Source organism: Cajanus cajan, chromosome 11 (genome assembly GCF_000230855.2).
Source record: "Cajanus cajan strain Asha chromosome 11, NIPB_CcT2T_4, whole genome shotgun sequence".
Taxonomy (NCBI): Eukaryota; Viridiplantae; Streptophyta; class Magnoliopsida; order Fabales; family Fabaceae; genus Cajanus; species Cajanus cajan.
This window is the reverse complement of record NC_138527.1, coordinates 43,897,450-43,916,205: the sequence shown is the minus strand read 5'-3', so window position 1 is coordinate 43,916,205 and position 18,756 is coordinate 43,897,450. Positions and strand designations below refer to the sequence as shown.

General features: G+C 30.0%; 2 protein-coding genes across 2 annotated transcripts; one reads left to right on the top strand and one right to left on the bottom strand.

Annotated features, from left to right (window-relative positions):
* Positions 1 to 597: 597 nt before the first annotated feature.
* On the bottom strand, positions 598 to 4,775 carry LOC109789987 (aluminum-activated malate transporter 9). The gene is made up of 6 exons (XM_083066672.1): positions 3,110 to 4,775; positions 2,861 to 3,001; positions 2,451 to 2,720; positions 1,984 to 2,120; positions 1,742 to 1,888; positions 598 to 1,312 (listed from the first exon to the last, which is right to left on the bottom strand). The coding sequence occupies exons 1-6, from the start codon at positions 3,399 to 3,401 to the stop codon at positions 779 to 781; spliced, it is 1,521 nt and encodes a 506-aa protein (XP_082922798.1). The 5' UTR covers positions 3,402 to 4,775; the 3' UTR covers positions 598 to 778.
* Positions 4,776 to 11,911: 7,136 nt separating this feature from the next.
* Positions 11,912 to 17,641, top strand: LOC109789997 (calcium-dependent protein kinase 1). The gene is made up of 7 exons (XM_083066477.1): positions 11,912 to 12,779; positions 13,122 to 13,274; positions 15,070 to 15,182; positions 15,398 to 15,565; positions 16,693 to 16,820; positions 17,110 to 17,209; positions 17,331 to 17,641. The coding sequence occupies exons 1-7, from the start codon at positions 12,017 to 12,019 to the stop codon at positions 17,409 to 17,411; spliced, it is 1,506 nt and encodes a 501-aa protein (XP_082922603.1). The 5' UTR covers positions 11,912 to 12,016; the 3' UTR covers positions 17,412 to 17,641.
* Positions 17,642 to 18,756: the final 1,115 nt, after the last annotated feature.

Below are 18,756 nucleotides of genomic sequence, written 5' to 3'. Positions count from 1 at the left end.
CACGTTCGACAATTTATACTGTTATCATATATGTAGTAAGAATGTGTTGTTTGATGTTTATTTTCTGTATTTTCCTGTCATTTGTTGTGGATAGTTTCATTCTGAAATCTGTGTTTCAAGCGCATCATGGAAGTTGCAATGTTGGAAAATAATTGAAATTAATAATGCGACTGATTGGGTCAGTAATTCAATGTATAATGTTATTATATAAGTAAAATTAACTGACGAGCATAAATGGCATTGGTAATTATTAATTAAAAATTACTTCGGAAAATATCATTGATATTAAGTATCATCAATTTTTTACTATGAAATATGAAGTGTTTTTATTAATTGAAATGCATAATATAATAAGTTTAGTTAATTTTAAAAATTTTAAGGTATTAATCTACAAAGAGTCGTATATTGGTAGAGTAAAATTATAATTTTAAGAGTTATGTTAAAATCGTAAAATGAAATTTCTTAAAATATTATTGAAGTTAAATTATTATTGTTGAAATACTATATATATATATATATATATATATATATATATATATATATATATATATATAATTAGCGAGTTATCATATTTGTAATGTGTGATGTAATTAAATTAAACTAACAAATTTTTAAAGCAACAAGATGCTAATTCCATCAAACACCATGGGTTACTTCTTGTTACTTGAAAGTCTTTTCAACACTCCCTGCTAGCAAACATGTCCAGTTCTTAAATCTTAGTTATTAACAAAGTAAATTTTGATGTGACGCAAAACTTGATTGCACCTTAACATTCCTTCTACAACCCATCCGCTGGCTTGAACTTGGCCATGGTGGAAAGCTTATCCACTGCCTCTATCAAATGGTCAACTCTTGCCACAAACTCAACCAGCGAGGAAGTGAAGTTAGCCAATGACAATATTGCAGTACTCTCTAAGGAATCCACTATCTTTATGCTTTTCTCACCATCTTCTTCAAATGCATCCACCTCTCTAGATGGCCAAGAATATAGTCTTTTCAATTGCTTCCTTGTTATCTCATGGTAACATTCTAGTTGTTCTACCACCTCCCTCTGATCTGGTAAATGGTAGGTGTGTGCAAAGGACTTTGATGGGTTATCAATTTCAAAAGTAGATGTGAGTATATAATAATATTGCAAGTACATGGAACGTTGTAGCCTCTTAGTAGAGCTATGAAGCCTCTTAATGTGGGAGTTTTTCGGACTCCACTTCATACAACTAATGTCTCTTCCCAAAATCCTTACCAGTTCTGCAGCCTCGTTTAATGCCTCTTGGATTTCTGATTGGAACACAACCCGCAATTTGTAGGGTACCTGAAAACAACCGTTGATTAGAAGAGTTTCACTACACTGAACGAAGGTGATGGAACCATACATGCAAGATATATGCTCAAACTACTTTATAAGATTTTCTTGTTCACAAACCAATGTGAACTCCTTTATCATAAATAATACGACACTTGAAATATTCTTATTGATTAATGGAATACTATAAACACAATTACATTTTAATTGGACACGGGATGCACACCAACAACATGTACATACTCTAAAGCAGGAAAAATTATTAAATAGTTTAAGGTGTTTATAGTATCAATCAATCTTTATATAATATGTATTTAAGTTTTTTCAATTTAGGAGAAGGAATTAATAACACTTAATTACATATCATGAAAAGACTAATTAGAGACCATATGATTTAAGATCACCTAATAATTTCTCCAAAATTAAATAAGAATAAACCTGAATTTCTGCATGTACAATGCTTTGGAGTGCCACAACTTCATAAGCACAGTATTGTAAGACCACCCCAACTTTCACATATTGTGACCATGGATATGAAAAGTGCATGAATCTACCATGTGGTGGTTCCCATTTTGCTGATTTAGCCTTACAATTAGAGAAAAAAGACAACACATCATTTCGATCGCCAGTTGAAAACTGAAAACTAAACAAGTAGTACTATTTTAATGAACACTACATACCAGAGTCTCAAGCTTTGATCCTGAATTTAAGATATTTTGACATCTCTTATAAGTCGGTTCGTTTGAAAATTCATTTGTGCTAGTTGTGATGATTGTAGACTTCTCTGACTCATCTTCTAAATATTTCTTAACGCATTCTATTATAAAAAATGAAAAGAATATATTATACACGTTAGAAATCTCACATCAATTAAATATATGACTAAAATAATATATATAAATAAGAAAAGATATTAATCTTAAAAGTTATTTTATAAATTAAATTAAACTAAATTCATATTAATAGTATCATAACCTATTTGAACGAGGCTCATACTCACATTAAGTTAAAGGGTAGATTCCAATTTAACTTTTCAAACGGAATTATTTAGTTGATTAATTAGTTTCTCTTTTTTTATTCACATAACCATAAACATAATTATTTGACTTCCCATTTTTGTTGGAGCTGAGGTACCTTACTTACTTACCCTCAAGTGAATCTGCCACTGAATGGAAGTTTTTGACGAGTTCTTTATGTAGGTTGTCCCCTGCCCATTTAGGAAAAACAGAAACATTGACCAACACTGATATTATTCCTCCAATGGCGATTGAATACAACCGATCGATCATAGTCCTGATTGGGTTACCCATTCTATAATCTGAAACTATGATCAAGCAATACGTTAACAGTGCCACCCTAAACCCATACTCATACTGCACAAGCGGTGGCCACGTTTTCATGTATGATGTTATGGCCGCTGCATATCAAAATATCACATCGATCATTAAAACACCATTCATATTAATTCGTTACTTTTGGTAATTACTAATTAACCCACGTGCTTCTTTTATTTATATTTATGTATGACAAAGTTAGAGAACATGGAATTATAATTACCAATCATGAAGATACTAAGGCCAATGATAAAAGGCTCTGCGACATGGCCACTGGACAGCGCTGTCTGAGCAACAGCAATGGCCAAGATTCCCGCCACCAAGGTTCCCAGTGCTCGATTAAATCCTCGATTAAATGTTGCACCTTTAAAACTCACAACCATCAACCATGTACCCATCAAAATTCAATTTACAGAATACAATGATATATATGCATTAATTAATGTTTACATGCAATAATGTAGCAACATACCAACGTTGTCCTCGCAGACAAGGACAGCAGTGAGAATCGCCCATACGATATTGGGCCCAAAGACTTGGTATGGGGCTTCAAATAATATAAGCAAAGACACCAGAAGAACTGCTAGCCCAACTTTGAGTGCAAATATTTCATTGCCCGTGTCTTCCTTGCAAAAATCCCATACACTCTGAATCTGAAGCCAACCTTTGATTGCTCCAGATTTCTTGTTAGTATCATGCACTTCAGGCTTAGTAGGAGCACATGTAGGAATGTTAATTTCAATGCTCTCTATTTTATTGTTCATTCTTCACAATAATATAAGTACAAGGCTCTTAAGATTATCAAGAGCTCCTTAATTTACGCGTATATCAATGTTAATCAAAGTAAAACAACTAAAAATAATGAAGTGGTCATAATAGCTTGAGCCCAGTATATATATGGATATGTATTATGGTGGAGTGCGGCAAGAATGAGAATTTTTTTAGCAGTACAGGCCTACAGGATATATGTAATAGAAGGTTTTTTATTTTTTATTTTTTAATTTTTTAATTTTTTAATTTTTTAATTAGTAAAAAGTTTAGATTAACATAATGCATGAGTCGATTATCAATTTCTTTAAATTAAAAAATTTAATATAATTATTTATCTCATCCTCAATGTAAGTTCGTTATAAGAGAAGTTAAATTCAATCTCAATCCTAACTAACAGGATATGGAATAAAAGATTTGATACGAATACCATAATAATTTTAGAGAAGAAGCGGAGCTGAAAACAACATAGAAAAAGAAGATGCCTAGCCTCTACAATACTCCATGCATGCATGGATGAAATTAGAATCTGAAATTTCAAGATAATGCAAGTGTCTGTCAACCTAGGTGTTTTAAAGATGTGCATGAGCTACCACTTAGTACGTGTTTCAGTTTAATTAAAGTTTGTGTTTTGAATATAAATTTTACCATAAATATTCAAAGAAAAAGTTTTACTATTCATCATTCATTAATATCGAGAAAAATTACCTGTAATCTCTAAACTACCACAGACAAAAAAAAGTGAGAATTAATTAATAATAGGAAAAATGGAAAATGTTAAAAGCTGAATATATGTGATTATTGCATGGAAATACAGAGCGAAAATTGATTATTCCATGTCAACTTTCAGCTTTTATCTAATGCCCATCACTTAACATAATGACTGAGATATGATGACTGATGAGTGGATCATCACATCATGTGCTAAACAGAAGTACGCATTAATTTGCTCTACAATTAACAATAATTAAATATTAATAACAAGATTATCTATGAAACTAAAACTTCAATCATGTTTTAATTGAATAGGGGGGATAAACCGTGCGAATTTATATGTACACAAAACTAATTCATTATTATTATCAGATGGAATATATACAAAAAAGAGACGAGGCAAAAGGAATATTATTCATGAAGAAACCCTTATTAATTAGGAATATCTCCCTCCCTAGACAAAGACTTCCATGTCTGATGTCTCAAATTTGTTTTCTGACCTGAGGGACTGGAGATACCCATGTTGTTGTTAACATAATCACGAACGAATTTTTTTAATCCATATCCCACGTTCACTTATCTGTTGGGTTCTCTTGGCTTTAATTTATACGATCCTCGACATCAATATTTACAATGGTTCAAGTTGCCAAGTCTTTCTCAGTTTCTCGTGTATATATATGATGTCAGATATTCCCTTCATATTCCTTAACTTCTATAATATATTATTCCATTATTCTTAATATATATACACGCAAACACGTTATGAGTCACATTCACATAATTTAAGAACTTTAATGGTAGTGTGTGGTTTTTTATTTTGAGATATATTATTTTACACATTTTTTTAATAATCCTCCGTATTATTTTATTCCGTTTGAGGTGTAATGCGTACATTATATTAGTTCACATGATAAAATAATCTTAATTATTTAATGAAAATACTATTTTCTTAGGCTTTGTTTGGATTTGAGGATGGAAAATAGGGAGTGAAAAAGGAGGGATTTGAAGGAAAAGTGAGTAGGAAGTGAGGTTGTTTTGATTAAGAGAAGTGAGTGGAAAGTGTAGAGAAAGTTTGTGAAAGTTTGTGAGTGAATTGATTGATGTGATAGATAAAAATGAATTTTCTAATTGATAATTGTGTAAGATTACTATTTTGCCCTTAAGTTAAAAAAAGTTTATAATTATTATAATTAAAAGATAAATATATAAATTTTAACTAAAATAATAAATATAAAATATTAATTTAAAAATAATTTAATTTAAATATTTGCTTTAAATTTAATGATAGATAAAAATTAAAAATTTAATAGATAAATATATAATTTACACTTTTACTCTTGGATTAAAAATGAGTATAATATTATTTATTGTAAATAATAATAATTACAATAAAATTATATTAATAGGTATAATTTATTAAAAAAATAATAAATAATGATAAGAATAATAATAAATATTAAAAAAATAATAAGAATCATAATAAATAATAATGATACTAATTATAATAAATAATCATAATATTAATAATAATGAAAATAATAATAATAATAATAATAATAAATAATAATAACAAAATATATTATGATAATTATATTTTCTAATATTATTTTATTAATATTTACGAAAATATTATTATTTTAATTTTATAAACATGTATTACTTTATTTTTTTTATATTTCCACTTTTTGATGTCAATATTTAAATAATAGAATTTTCTTAATATAAAAAAAATGTATAATAAAACTTTTGAAAGTTAATTAATAAATTAAAAAAATTGATAAATCATTGACATAAATTAGAATGAAATGAAGATACATTTGTTAATTGTACAAGTTAATTTTTATCAATATTTAAATAATAGAATTTTCGAATCCGGAACGGCCGTTCTGGCATCATTTGTCATGCTAAAATTTGATACCTAGAACGGCCCGTTCTCAGACCAGAACGGCGTTCGGAGGTTACAAATTAACCCACAATGGCCGTGTGAAACGGCCTGTTCCCAAATTGGAACGGCTCGTTCCCAAAGTGGAACGGGCTGTTTTGAGTTCGCATATTGCTCATAAAATTGATTTTTGGAACGGCCCGTTCTGGGTTCGCCTGGAAGCGAAAATAGGCCACCATAATCGATTATACAAGCCACATAATCGATTATGTCCTCAGCATAATCGATTATGCACAGCATAATCAATTATGCAAGTGCATAATCGATTATGTGTCATGTATAATCGATTATGCTTCGTTCCTCTGCATGCATGGGCAAGGGTATTATGGGATTTTCTCAAATCTTACATGACTTTCATCTCTTTTCTTCGCAAAAATGCAAAAACGCCAACGCCCCTTCTCCCGCTTTTCTTTGCCTTTCTTTCCTCGTAAATCAGTAGAAACAAACATGCAATTTCCTCGCCTTTCGTTCGTCATGAACAGTAAATCAGCGAAAACAAACATTACCTTATGAAAAGACTAACTACAGTATACAGTTGTAGCTATATATACCATACATCTATTAATGTATTTGTTTCTTCCGAATATTATTACTTTCTGAAAGTTATAATCAATTCAAAACAGATTAGTGTTCTAGTACAAAATCTTAAGTAATTAATTAGTCATTACCTATTGGCTAGAAGATATATTTTAGATTTAAAAATAAGGATAACATTTCAAAAATAACAAATATAATTAAAGGAATATATTTTATAACTTATTTTTCCTATATTACAATACTTATCTTATTTTATTTTCTCTTAAATAAAAAAATATACAAATTTATTATATGAATAAAAATTCTCATTGATTTATGGAAGTGCAAGGCAGCTGGTATTCCCCTCGACAGAAGTGATCACTAGATTCATCCCATACTTTATGAGGCAACATTACATGATATAGACGCAAATGATTAAACTTCACTGGTTTTGTTTTGAGGTGATCCCCGCATATAGGGCATTCCTAGCATTTCTCATGATATTTTTACTAAAATAAATTATAACATGTTTTATAGTTTATTTTTTAATTTTTTATTCTATCAGATTATATTAATTATTTTATCCTGCATGTGTATTTCTTTTTTACTTCTCGTTTTGTTATAAAATTAAAATATTTACGTGTTTTGTTTTAGAATTTTTAAAATAGGACTCTAATGTTATTTGCAGTTTCTTATGCGTGCGTGCCTGGTGACTTATTCCGATTTTATTCCAGCTAGCTAGTAATCAGTATGTTATATTCGAGAAGACAAGTATGCTAATGGATGAACAAGAAAGCATATATGTTATATTCGAGACGAAAAAATTGGAAGACATTAATTGAAGAGGTAACACGAGATTTAGATTCGGAATATGTTCCTATAAAGATCATTGTCTTTGATTTCCAAAGTAACTACTGTTTAAGTGACATGACTTATTAGTTAACCTGTGGCTCTCATCACTCGTTTTAATAGTAACACCACCTTTGTTGATGTGAATTGTGAAACAATTTCACCTCCCCTTCTTTAACACGATGATTAAACACTGAATTCGTATCTACTTTTAGAAAGAAAAAAAAAACAAATAAATATGGTTATTCTCTAACATTTTATTGGTACGGGATCAGTTGGTCGTTGATCGGGATAATTCTCTAGTTTTCTTTTATTTTTAATATATAATTATGTTATCAATATGAAATATTTATTAATTTTATCAGTATTTTTTTTTGTAAATTTAATGATTAAGTTAAAATAAATAAAAAAATTGAATTATTTTAACTTAAAAATATGAATAAATTAAATAAAAAATCATAGTCAAATGAAAAATAATTCAATCTTAATTATTTCAATTATTTTAATAATATATCTAATTATTAAAAATAACCTCACATAAAATTCACCATAAGACATTTTAAGAAATAGTAAAAGAGTCTCTTATTATCAAGATCGTCCCAACCATAAGGTTGGACAATATTTTACTTTAAGCCCCACTTTTTTTTAGTTATTGATATTTTTTTTAAGGTTTTTAGTATTATTCTTTTTTTACTTTCACTCACTTAAAACGTCTCTTAGACCAACACACTAATTTAATATTTTTCCACTTTATTAAATGAACAAATTTGATATATTATAGGATAAAAATTACCTTTAGTCTTTTTTAAAAAAATTTAATTCATTTTTAATTCTCTAAATATTTTTTGAATTAAATTAGTTTCTCTAAAAATAAAATTTGTTAAGGTCACTCCTTATTTACTAAAATATTTGTGTAAGGTCAATCCCTCTAAAAGTATAAACAAAGACTTATCACAACATGTCTTATCTTTAGAGGAACTAATTAGTAGAATTCTTTTTAAGGATCGAAAATGAATTTGAAATTTTTTAAAGGAATTAAAAATAAATTTTACAGTATATTATATATATAACTTGTTTTATTTTCACGTTTAAGGATGAAATGTTTTCGTTATTACACTAATCCTTTTGTATATATTAAGGTAAAAAAAAAATAATACTTTGTCTTCATGTATATTTAAAAAAAAAAAAAAGGTGAATGGTTCACTGTTGAATTGTTTTTGAGTAATTGTAATTGTAATTAGGCATGTCAATCTAACCTGCCTCAGTGGGTATCCGCCCGAACCCGTCCCGATTTGGATGGGGGAAACCCGTGTTTATCGGGTTCGGGTTCAGGTTTTCCCCGATTGATAAAATTGGGGGCGGGGGTGGGGCAGGGGTGGGGGCGGGGATGTTAATACCCACCCCGCCCCCGCCCCGCTTAATAATATAATTAAAAAATTTATTTATATATATATATAAACCAAAATTATAAATATTTATATGAAAAAATTTATATTATTTTTCATTTCTTTTATTTTTTTTTTAAATTGTTCATATTTATTTAAAAGAAAAAAGAAGAAAAAAATTAGGAGCGGGCGGGGGCGGGGCGGGGAAACCCGAACCCCGCCGGGGGCGGTTTAAATTTGCGAGGGCGGGGAACGTAAAACCCGCCCCCACCCCGCCCCGTTGCCATGTCTAATTGTAATCGTAGTTTTTGAACAATTTTGAAAAATGAAATCCACAAAAAAGAAAGAAAAAAAATGAAAAAATAAAGAGGAGAATTTTTCTTATTTTAAGAATACATTTTAATAGATTTATTTCGCTCAATAATTTAAATTTAACATCAAATTTTAACTACCCAACAGTTAAATTAAAATTTTTTAATACATAGATAAAGTTTACAAATTTTTAAAAAATTTAAAATTTATTTAATATTTTATTTTATTAATCTAAATTAACGCATATTCATACAAGTATTTTATATTTTGATTTGAATCTATATAATAAAGTATTACATTATTTTTAAATTTATTTAAAAGATTTGAAGATTTAATTTATACATTAAAATTTTTTAATTTAATAATTGAGCCTTTAAAATTTTTAAAAAATAATTTATAGGAAGTAGCTATATATAAAAAAATACACAAAATAGAGATATTCTCATTTATTATTGATATAGATTAACTAAAAAAAAATATTATAAAAAATAATTAAAATCGACGCACTTGCAAAAGTCACCAGTGAATACACAAAATGAAAACATGGGTTCAATCATTAGGAATACCAATTGATCCAGGCCTGACTCCAACATAACTTCTTCGTCCTTTTCTGGTATCGGCCCAAAGCTAATTGTAAACTGAAAGTTCAATTTTAATTTGTAAATATTTGTGAAGAACACAATATTTTTTAAATATAAAGAAAATGAATTATTCTTTTAAAAGTTTTGAATATAGTTTATATTTATTTTTTATTCATTTTTTACAGTGTTTTTATTTATTTCCTTAAACAGTAAATATATTAATTTTGAAAATGAGAAATATAACTTATATGTGTAATTGCATAAAAGAACAACAAAGTCTTATTTTGTTAGGTAGAAATAGCTAAATATATCATACAGCGTCGTTCAACTCGGTTAAAGAGTTTAACACTATTGAGTTGCAATGACTCCAATTATGCAACGTATTACTTGTAAAAAAATGACTTAATCTTAACAAACATTTATAATAAGTGATTCATATTCAATATATTGAGTTTTAATTTTGTTGCTTAAAGCCTAAATAACCCTTTTCTATTACTAGGACTTGGGATCTCCTATGAAACCACAAATGGAGTGTTATATATATATATATATATATATATACATTTTTATAAAGGAATTTAATCACTAATTTATTTAAGAATATTAAATTATCAAATTTTCTCTTAATTTTTTAATGCTACCATCCATTTTTTCAAAATAATAAATAAGCCATATAAGTGTGATGTATAATTTTTTTTTATCGTTTTTTATTTAATAAAAAATGAAAATAAACTTCTAATTAGTTTTGTCTTTCGTAATTTTATCCTTGAAAATAGTGATTTCATATACATTTTTTTTAATGACTATGTTTAATTCGAAAATGATTAATTTCTATTCCGAATTTCTGATATTTGAAATTTTATGATAAACTTCGGATACAAAATCATTTTTTAAATTTAGAGAAAATTTTAGAGTAAAAATTTTATATGATGTTAGTTTAGTATTTGATCAGGAAATTTTTTATATGTTTTTTCAGACGGATTTTGATATTTTACTCAGTGAACTTTAAGTAAAAAACAAAAACAATTTAATTTGTGAACAAGGTAAGTTAAAACAAAAGTTTAAAACTCTAATTAAAAGGAAATCATTAAAGAAATAAAAATTTTAATTATAAAAGTAAAAGTCTTAATTAATTTAAAACTAAAAGAAGAAAATAACATATAATTGGAAGAAAATAAAAGATAAAATTAATCCTTTAATTAAAAGCTTAAGATTATTATTTAAAATTGAGACAGGGATTTTAGGATGACATCTTCGTATATGCGATTAAGAAATTTGTTTGTCCTGTCGCTGATGACATGCAGATGGAGTTTCTATCTTTTGGATGTTCATGTTTCAAGAACGGATGGGTACCGACGAGGGAAAGCTGCATATCAACCTTTCTGTGTTTTCACGTCACCTACCTTCAAAATGTATTCAAATCTATTTCTTTTTTTCGTTTTTCTTTTCTTCCCACCTTTGCTCCATTAGAATGATACATAATCTTCAAATCATTCGCTGTATCCATCTCTCTTCAATAGATTAACAAACCAAGCCTGTTCTTGTTAAAAATGAGCAATTCTTTTTCATTTAATATACTTAAATTATAAAAAAGTTTTATTATCTATTATTTTTTATATAATTTCCTAAATTTTATATTTAATTTATAAAAATTAAAAAGGATAGTTTATATAACTATAGAGATTAAAAAAATATTTATACAATCATATGTATGAAAAAGTTTATGCAACTATTTACATAATATTTGGTAACTTTAATATTTAAATATTGACAAAGAGAAGTTTATATCATCTAACGATTTTATTAAATAAACTCTAAAAAAATAAGTTGAATATTAAATTATGACTTTAATGAAAATAGTTAAGAAATAGAAAATTAAAATCGTGAATAAACTCACACGGTCGTATCTCTTGCTTAGGATTTAAATTAGTGTTTAAAATCTGACGTGTAGTTAAGAAAAATGAAAAGTGTTACGAACACTTTTAAATATATTATATTTTATGGTGTCAAAAAAATATTAATTATTAATTTAAATTACGAAATTATGATTTGTTAAAATATAAAATCTTTAAAAATAAGAAATTTTACCAAATTTTAATTAGATAAAAGAGAGTATCTTAAAATTTAAATGGGGTTTCTAACATTTTTTACACGCTATCCATTAAACATGGATGCATGAAAATGGGTTATGGTGGCAATGGTAGCAAAAAAAGTAAGCGTGGACTTGAATCCTGAGTCCTCACTCATTAAATTTAAACGCGAAAAAGGAAAAAGCAGTGGCATTGCAGGACCTCAGAAACGACAGCGTTCAAATGGGGAACCGTAACAGCCAAGCCTCTGCCCAAACCCAAACACATTCCGAGCAACCCCAACCCTCTCACTCTCAGTCCACCGTGCTCCCTCCCAATTCCAAGCCCACCATGGGCCGCGTCCTGGGCCGGCCCATGGAAGACGTTCGCGCCACCTACACCTTCGGCCGCGAACTGGGCCGCGGGCAATTCGGCGTGACCCACCTGGTGACCCACAAGCACACCCAGCAAGTGTTGGCGTGCAAGTCCATCGCCACGCGCAAGCTGCTTCACCGCGATGACTTGGAGGACGTGCGGCGCGAGGTGCAGATCATGCACCACCTCACCGGCCACCGCAACATCGTGGAGCTCAAGGGAGCCTACGAGGACCGCCACTCCGTCAACCTCGTCATGGAGCTCTGCGCCGGCGGCGAGCTCTTCGACCGGATCATTGCCAAGGGCCACTACTCGGAGCGCGCCGCCGCCGACCTCTGCCGCCAGATCGTGACGGTGGTGCACGACTGCCACAGTATGGGAGTGATGCACCGGGATCTGAAGCCTGAGAACTTCTTATTCCTCAGCGAGGACGAGAATTCGCCGCTCAAGGCCACCGATTTCGGTCTCTCCGCCTTTTTCAAGCCTGGTGATGTGTTTAAGGATCTTGTTGGGAGTGCGTATTATGTTGCTCCTGAGGTGCTGCGTAGAAGATACGGACCCGAAGCTGATATTTGGAGTGCCGGAGTTATACTCTACATTCTGCTCTCTGGTGTCCCTCCCTTCTGGGCAGGTAAACCTATCAAAGATACCAATTTGATATTTAGTTTATTATGTTTCATTAATTTTAAATTTTAGGATTTTATTAATTTTGTTATTGAGAATGTCCTACATCACAATTTGAGCTTAGGTTTCGCTATAATTGTGCACTGATGTGAATGTGTATCTGCATTGGATATAGGATGTTAAGTGCTAGCTAGCACATTTTATTTTTTGTCTCGGATTTTTGGGTTTTGATTTAGTTCTTATGTGCTTTAATATGGAAGTTTCCTTTTCTTGTCCATTATTTGCTGCCTTACCTTCATGACAGAATGGTGTGTATTTCCCTCACTTTCTTCTTATCCTTTGTATGAAGAAAAGGAACAGGGTATCTTTGATGCTATTCTTCGTGGGCGTGTTGATTTTGCATCAGATCCTTGGCCTTCCATTTCGAGTAGTGCCCAAGATCTGATCAAGAAGATGTTACGAGCTGACCCCAAAGAAAGGCTCTCTGCAGTCGAAGTCCTTAGTAAGTTCAACTCATGTAGTAGCAAATTAGGTTTTTTTTTTCTTTTTTAGTAGATGTTGACCCCAAGGACAAGCCAGTCATTTAATAAAAATTCTCTAACCATAGGAAAACTGACAAGAAATAGGATATTTATTTTAATAGGAAAACTGACACTAGTCACTAGTTACTACTCATTTGATATGATCCATGATATTGTTAATGATATCTCATTCAATAGGAAAACGAGGAAAATGGATGTTTATTTTCACATACAAAAATATCTCTGTGCTCTTTATCCCTTCTCCCGAGGAAAAGATATGCTAGGTTAGGGCATATGCATGTTTGCCATGCTTTCTTCATTATAGAAGTCACAGATCACAGATGATCTGTGACTATTTCCTGAACTAAGGCATTGTTCCTACAAATTACTGAAATTAATATTTTCTTCTCTGATTCATATGTAACGTACTCTTTTATCCGTCATCAAAGCTCTGCTACAGATCACTTTTCGCTTTTGCATTTTCAATTTGAATTGAAAAGTGGTGTACGTTGAATTTTTCTTTTGTTAGTCTTTTGCTTTGAAAGTATTTGCCACCTTGTCTCTCCCATTAAAAAGAGTGAGCCAGTCCACGGAATTCTTGCGTAGTAGGGTATGAGGAGTATTGATATATGCAGCCTTAGTCCTAAATCCAACAAGGAGAGATTGTTTTGTTTTTAATATTTGAATTAGTGAGAACAAGTGGCAAGGCTCACCCTCCTTCTTTGTCGGCAGGACCCCACGGGAATCTCAAGGAGATTGAGGTTGCCTTAGGCGCCCAATTAAATAATTTTCATTTTTTTTTGTAATTTTATTTTATCATCATATGATATATTATTTGTTATATTATTTTCATAAATAAGCATAAAAAAATAATATTATTTTCATCATTAAGATTACACAGTTTTAAGATAGGTAAATCATTTTCCCCTAAAAAAAAAAAGATTGGTAAATCATTTAAGTGTAATTTTATTATTTATTTAAAAAAAGTTAAGGAAAAGTATTTTACATCTATTTTGAACTCTACCTCCCTCACCCACCAAATAAGACTTTTAAAATTAATATAGAACTTATATTTCATGAATAAATGTTTGATCTATAAAAAAAGACATTGTAATGAAAATGTTAGTCAAAAGATCACACATTTAACTAAGGATTCTCTTCCTATTGATTATTTCGTATATATAATAGATCAATTTACTTCTATTGAAAGTCAATTTGAATCTTAAAAATTGAAATCTTTGGATGAGGATGGATTAATGAAATATTATATTAATTTTGAAAAGATTTTAAGTTTTAGTGAATATTATAATATTGAAATCTTGATTTATTTTAAAAAATGATGATAATAAGTGGAATTACAATGGCAACATCAGGGTTTAAATTTAACATTATGTGCATACTACCCTAATCTCACCACTAAAAATGTTATATTATATCAAAGGATAACATTTTTTTTTAAATATATACATTGCTTCTAAAATATTATTGACAATAGTTGTAACAGTTAATTGTTCCATTTGCTGGCCCTTTTTTATTTTTATTTTGTATTCACATTTTTTGGGTTATGCTACTTCCTGGTTGGTTGACTTGCTCAAACATGGTATGATATAATGATAATATATTTCTTATATATATACCTGCACACATATACCACTGCTTTTCTCTTGTTCTGTTCGCTTCTCTTTTTTCTCTGATATGGAGTATTTGAGCCATAACTTTCTTGGAAATTTGCTTTATTTGAGTCAACCAGTCATAGTAAAATGTTATGTACTCCAGATCATCCTTGGATGAGAGAAGATGGAGCATCTGATAAGCCTCTAGATATTGCTGTTTTAACCAGAATGAAACAATTCAGGGCAATGAACAAGCTAAAGAAAGTAGCTCTGAAGGTAAATAATCTTTTATCATCATTTTCGTTGTACCGATCAATATTGTCATTATCAAGCTTTTAGTAAATATCTAGAGTTACCAATATGTCGAAAGCCTCAAGGATTGGAAGTGGTATATATCAATAAATTGCCAAATTAGTTAATAAACAGGGAGAAGGAACTCATGCTGAATTAGATCAAAGGATTATGTATGAAAGTTCTTTATTTTATTACAGGTTATTGCTGAAAACCTTTCTGAAGAAGAAATCATTGGCTTGAGGGAAATGTTTAAATCGATGGACACAGATAACAGTGGAACGATCACTTTTGAAGAGTTGAAAGCTGGTCTGCCAAAACTGGGTACTAAGGTTTCTGAGTCTGAAGTAAGGCAGTTGATGGAAGCGGTAAGATTTCTTCTATTTTGTTTGATTACACCCTAGCTTGGTGGAGTAAATTTTTGGTACTCCTGTAATACCTGCACCCATGCAGTTATTTTCTTCGTTTGGTAACTTTTTCTTTTTTCTTATTTTTAATTTTAAAAAGAAAGTTAAATCTGGAAAAAAAATAAATCCATAAGGGTATTACTTTTTTAAGGTAAAGAGTGTGTACTGTCAATGGAGCACTGGAAAATTTCCCTAGCTTGGTGGTGCATGCAGATGATCTAGTCTTTGCTGGATGATAATCAGCAACAAGGTTATTGAATCACAATTCATATTGTTGAGAGAGACAACAAAAGTATCTTGAAATATATCATATAAATGATGTATACTGTATAGTGCTTAATGTAATAATTTTAAACTAAAAAATGACCGCAAGTCTCACAAAACAAAATCATAAGCCATAACCCAGTGTGTGAAAACTTTATTTTGGAAGACAAAAAATAAAAGCAAGGGAATGGAATAGCCAAATATAGACGGTTTATAGAATAGAAGGAATGAGTGATAGTGAGAAACCTATTTTAGAAGGGGGAAAATACATATTTGAATAATCAAATAGGATGTGTTCAAAAGTGTTCCTTCAGTCCCATTTCATTTAACTGTTTAAGCTTATCAAACAAAAGCCTAATACCACTAAGTGAGGTCGACATTTCATTTTATTTGTTACTTTTATATAAATTAAGCTTCTTAATTTTTTAGAGCATTTCACTATTTCAGAGTGTGTTTGGATTCACCTTCTCCTTCCTTTTAAGGAGAAGGGAAGCTCAAAAAAAGCTGGGCTAAACTAAGATTAGCTCTTCTCAGCTTTTATGCTCTCGGTTGATGACACCCCTACTGTCTTGACGATTATCTGTATCCAAATTTGCTTGTGAGGACGATGACGAGTAGTGCTTGAAAATGCTGTGTGAATTTACAGAATACCCTTACTGTTCAGTGAAATTTTATGATCATATTGGTATAACAATGCTGGGAAAATAGTTGGATTATATCTTTTGAGCACTGCTTAATATTGTGATAATACGTTTACCATTTCTCTTGATTTCAATGATGGTTTTTCTTCCACTATAATGATGAAATAATTATTTGGTTCTCAGGCTGATGTAGACGGAAATGGAACCATTGATTATATTGAATTTATAACAGCTACCATGCACATGAATAGAATGGAAAGAGAGGACCACCTATATAAAGCTTTTGAATATTTTGACAAGGATAGAAGCGGGTAATCTCTTTTTTTGGATCAAAATCCTCTCATTATTTAACTAACCTGTCAAGGTCATGCTAAGGGAGAAAAAATGGCACAATTAAAATTAATGAGTCATACAAAAAATAAAGATGGGCCTTAACTATGGTTTTGTGTCCCTCCCGACCCGTTACATGAAACATGACTTTCTCATGTTAGTGAGTAAACTTGAGAAGATCCTGGATTCCTTTTTAGTATACGAACCGTACCATCTTAATTAGATGTTGAATCATATGTTGCTTTCATGTACCTGCCTCTGTTATCGTAGGTACATCACAATAGAAGAGTTGGAGTCTGCCCTTAAAAAGTATAATATGGGTGATGAGAAAACAATAAAGGAAATCATTGCTGAAGTCGATACAGACAATGTACGCTGCTATCTTCATTATCTGTGTTCCCATCGATGCTTATCCGATGGTGAAAATTTAGCTGTTTGTATATTCTCTATGCTTAATTGATATTTTAATCATCCATTCCCAAATTTCTCAGGATGGAAGAATTAACTATGACGAGTTTGTTGACATGATGAAGAAAGGTAATCCAGATTTAGCAAGCAGACGTCGCAAATAATTACATGGACTACGTTGCATTATTCAACCCTCTTTACTCACACGTTGCTATAACAATGTATTTCTACTAATTTGCGGGTCTCGGGGGACAATTTACTATCGAATTTGTAATTTTTTAACGTAGGGAATTAAATTTTAAGATGGTGATTCCCCCGCCCCCAATCCCCGGTCATGTAGTATATGTTTATTTTGATTTCATTGAAGTAACATTTATATTCCTGCTCTTGCATACACCATCGAAGTATATTAATTCTGTACAAACATAACACCAAAGATAAAATTGTAGTGTTATAAAGTTCACAATCAAAAATGTGAAGTGTGGCTACCATTGGCCTATGAAAAAGAGATATATATACAATCCTTTAGTCTTCAGCAAATATTTAAATCCAATCAAACTTGCGTAATTTTGCTTCAAAATTATGATAAAGTTAATTGGAATTGACTCCTATAGCAACACATTTTCATTTCCTCCCCGTTTATCCCCTATAATAATTTTTGCGAGTTTCCATTGATATTTTATAATTGCAAATAAATGAAAAGAGGGAAAGAAAATATTAGGATTTATTTGTCTTTGTACTTCTCTTTTAGTATTGAATAAATTTAAAAGAAATAAATAATGACTTATAATTTTGTGGCTATATTAAGTATTAACTAAATTGATCTTAGACTATTATGTTGATAAAATAAAATATAAAAGCAAATTATTTTAATTTGCCTTTATTCTCCTTACATTGTTGATAAGAAGGGGGAAAATATAAGCTATTTTCCCAACACTGTTATAATTTAGTTATCTCAAATAATTTTTTTTCGCTTTTTTTTTAAGGACATTGTTTTTTCTCGACCGGTGAATTTTCTCTCTTCTTCCCTCCTTAAACTAGATAGTATGTAAATTTCAATAAGAACCTTCTTAGTTATAAAAGAAAAATAATGCATTGAGCTAATGATAACATGATATGTAGCACATATTAAATTGTAAATTTAATGATTCCCAAAATAAAATATTGATTTTAAGATATATGGGGGAACATATAACATTGTGTGATAAAAATTCATTCATATATTATAAATTTAAGCTTTTACTCTTACATGTGATTTTTTTCATTTACTATTTTTTTAAGCTTACGACTTTATTATTATTTAATATTATTTATATATTTTAAAATTTTCAAATTATTATTTGATGTCAATCATTTTATTTTTGTTGAACTAAACAATTCCTAACCAAAAAATTAAGAATTGATCTTTTGAGATTCTAAAATTTATTTAAAGGGTTGATTTCTCTTCACAAATATTTTTTATACATATTCATCAAGAATTGAATTTCTAACCACATGCGTAAGTGACAT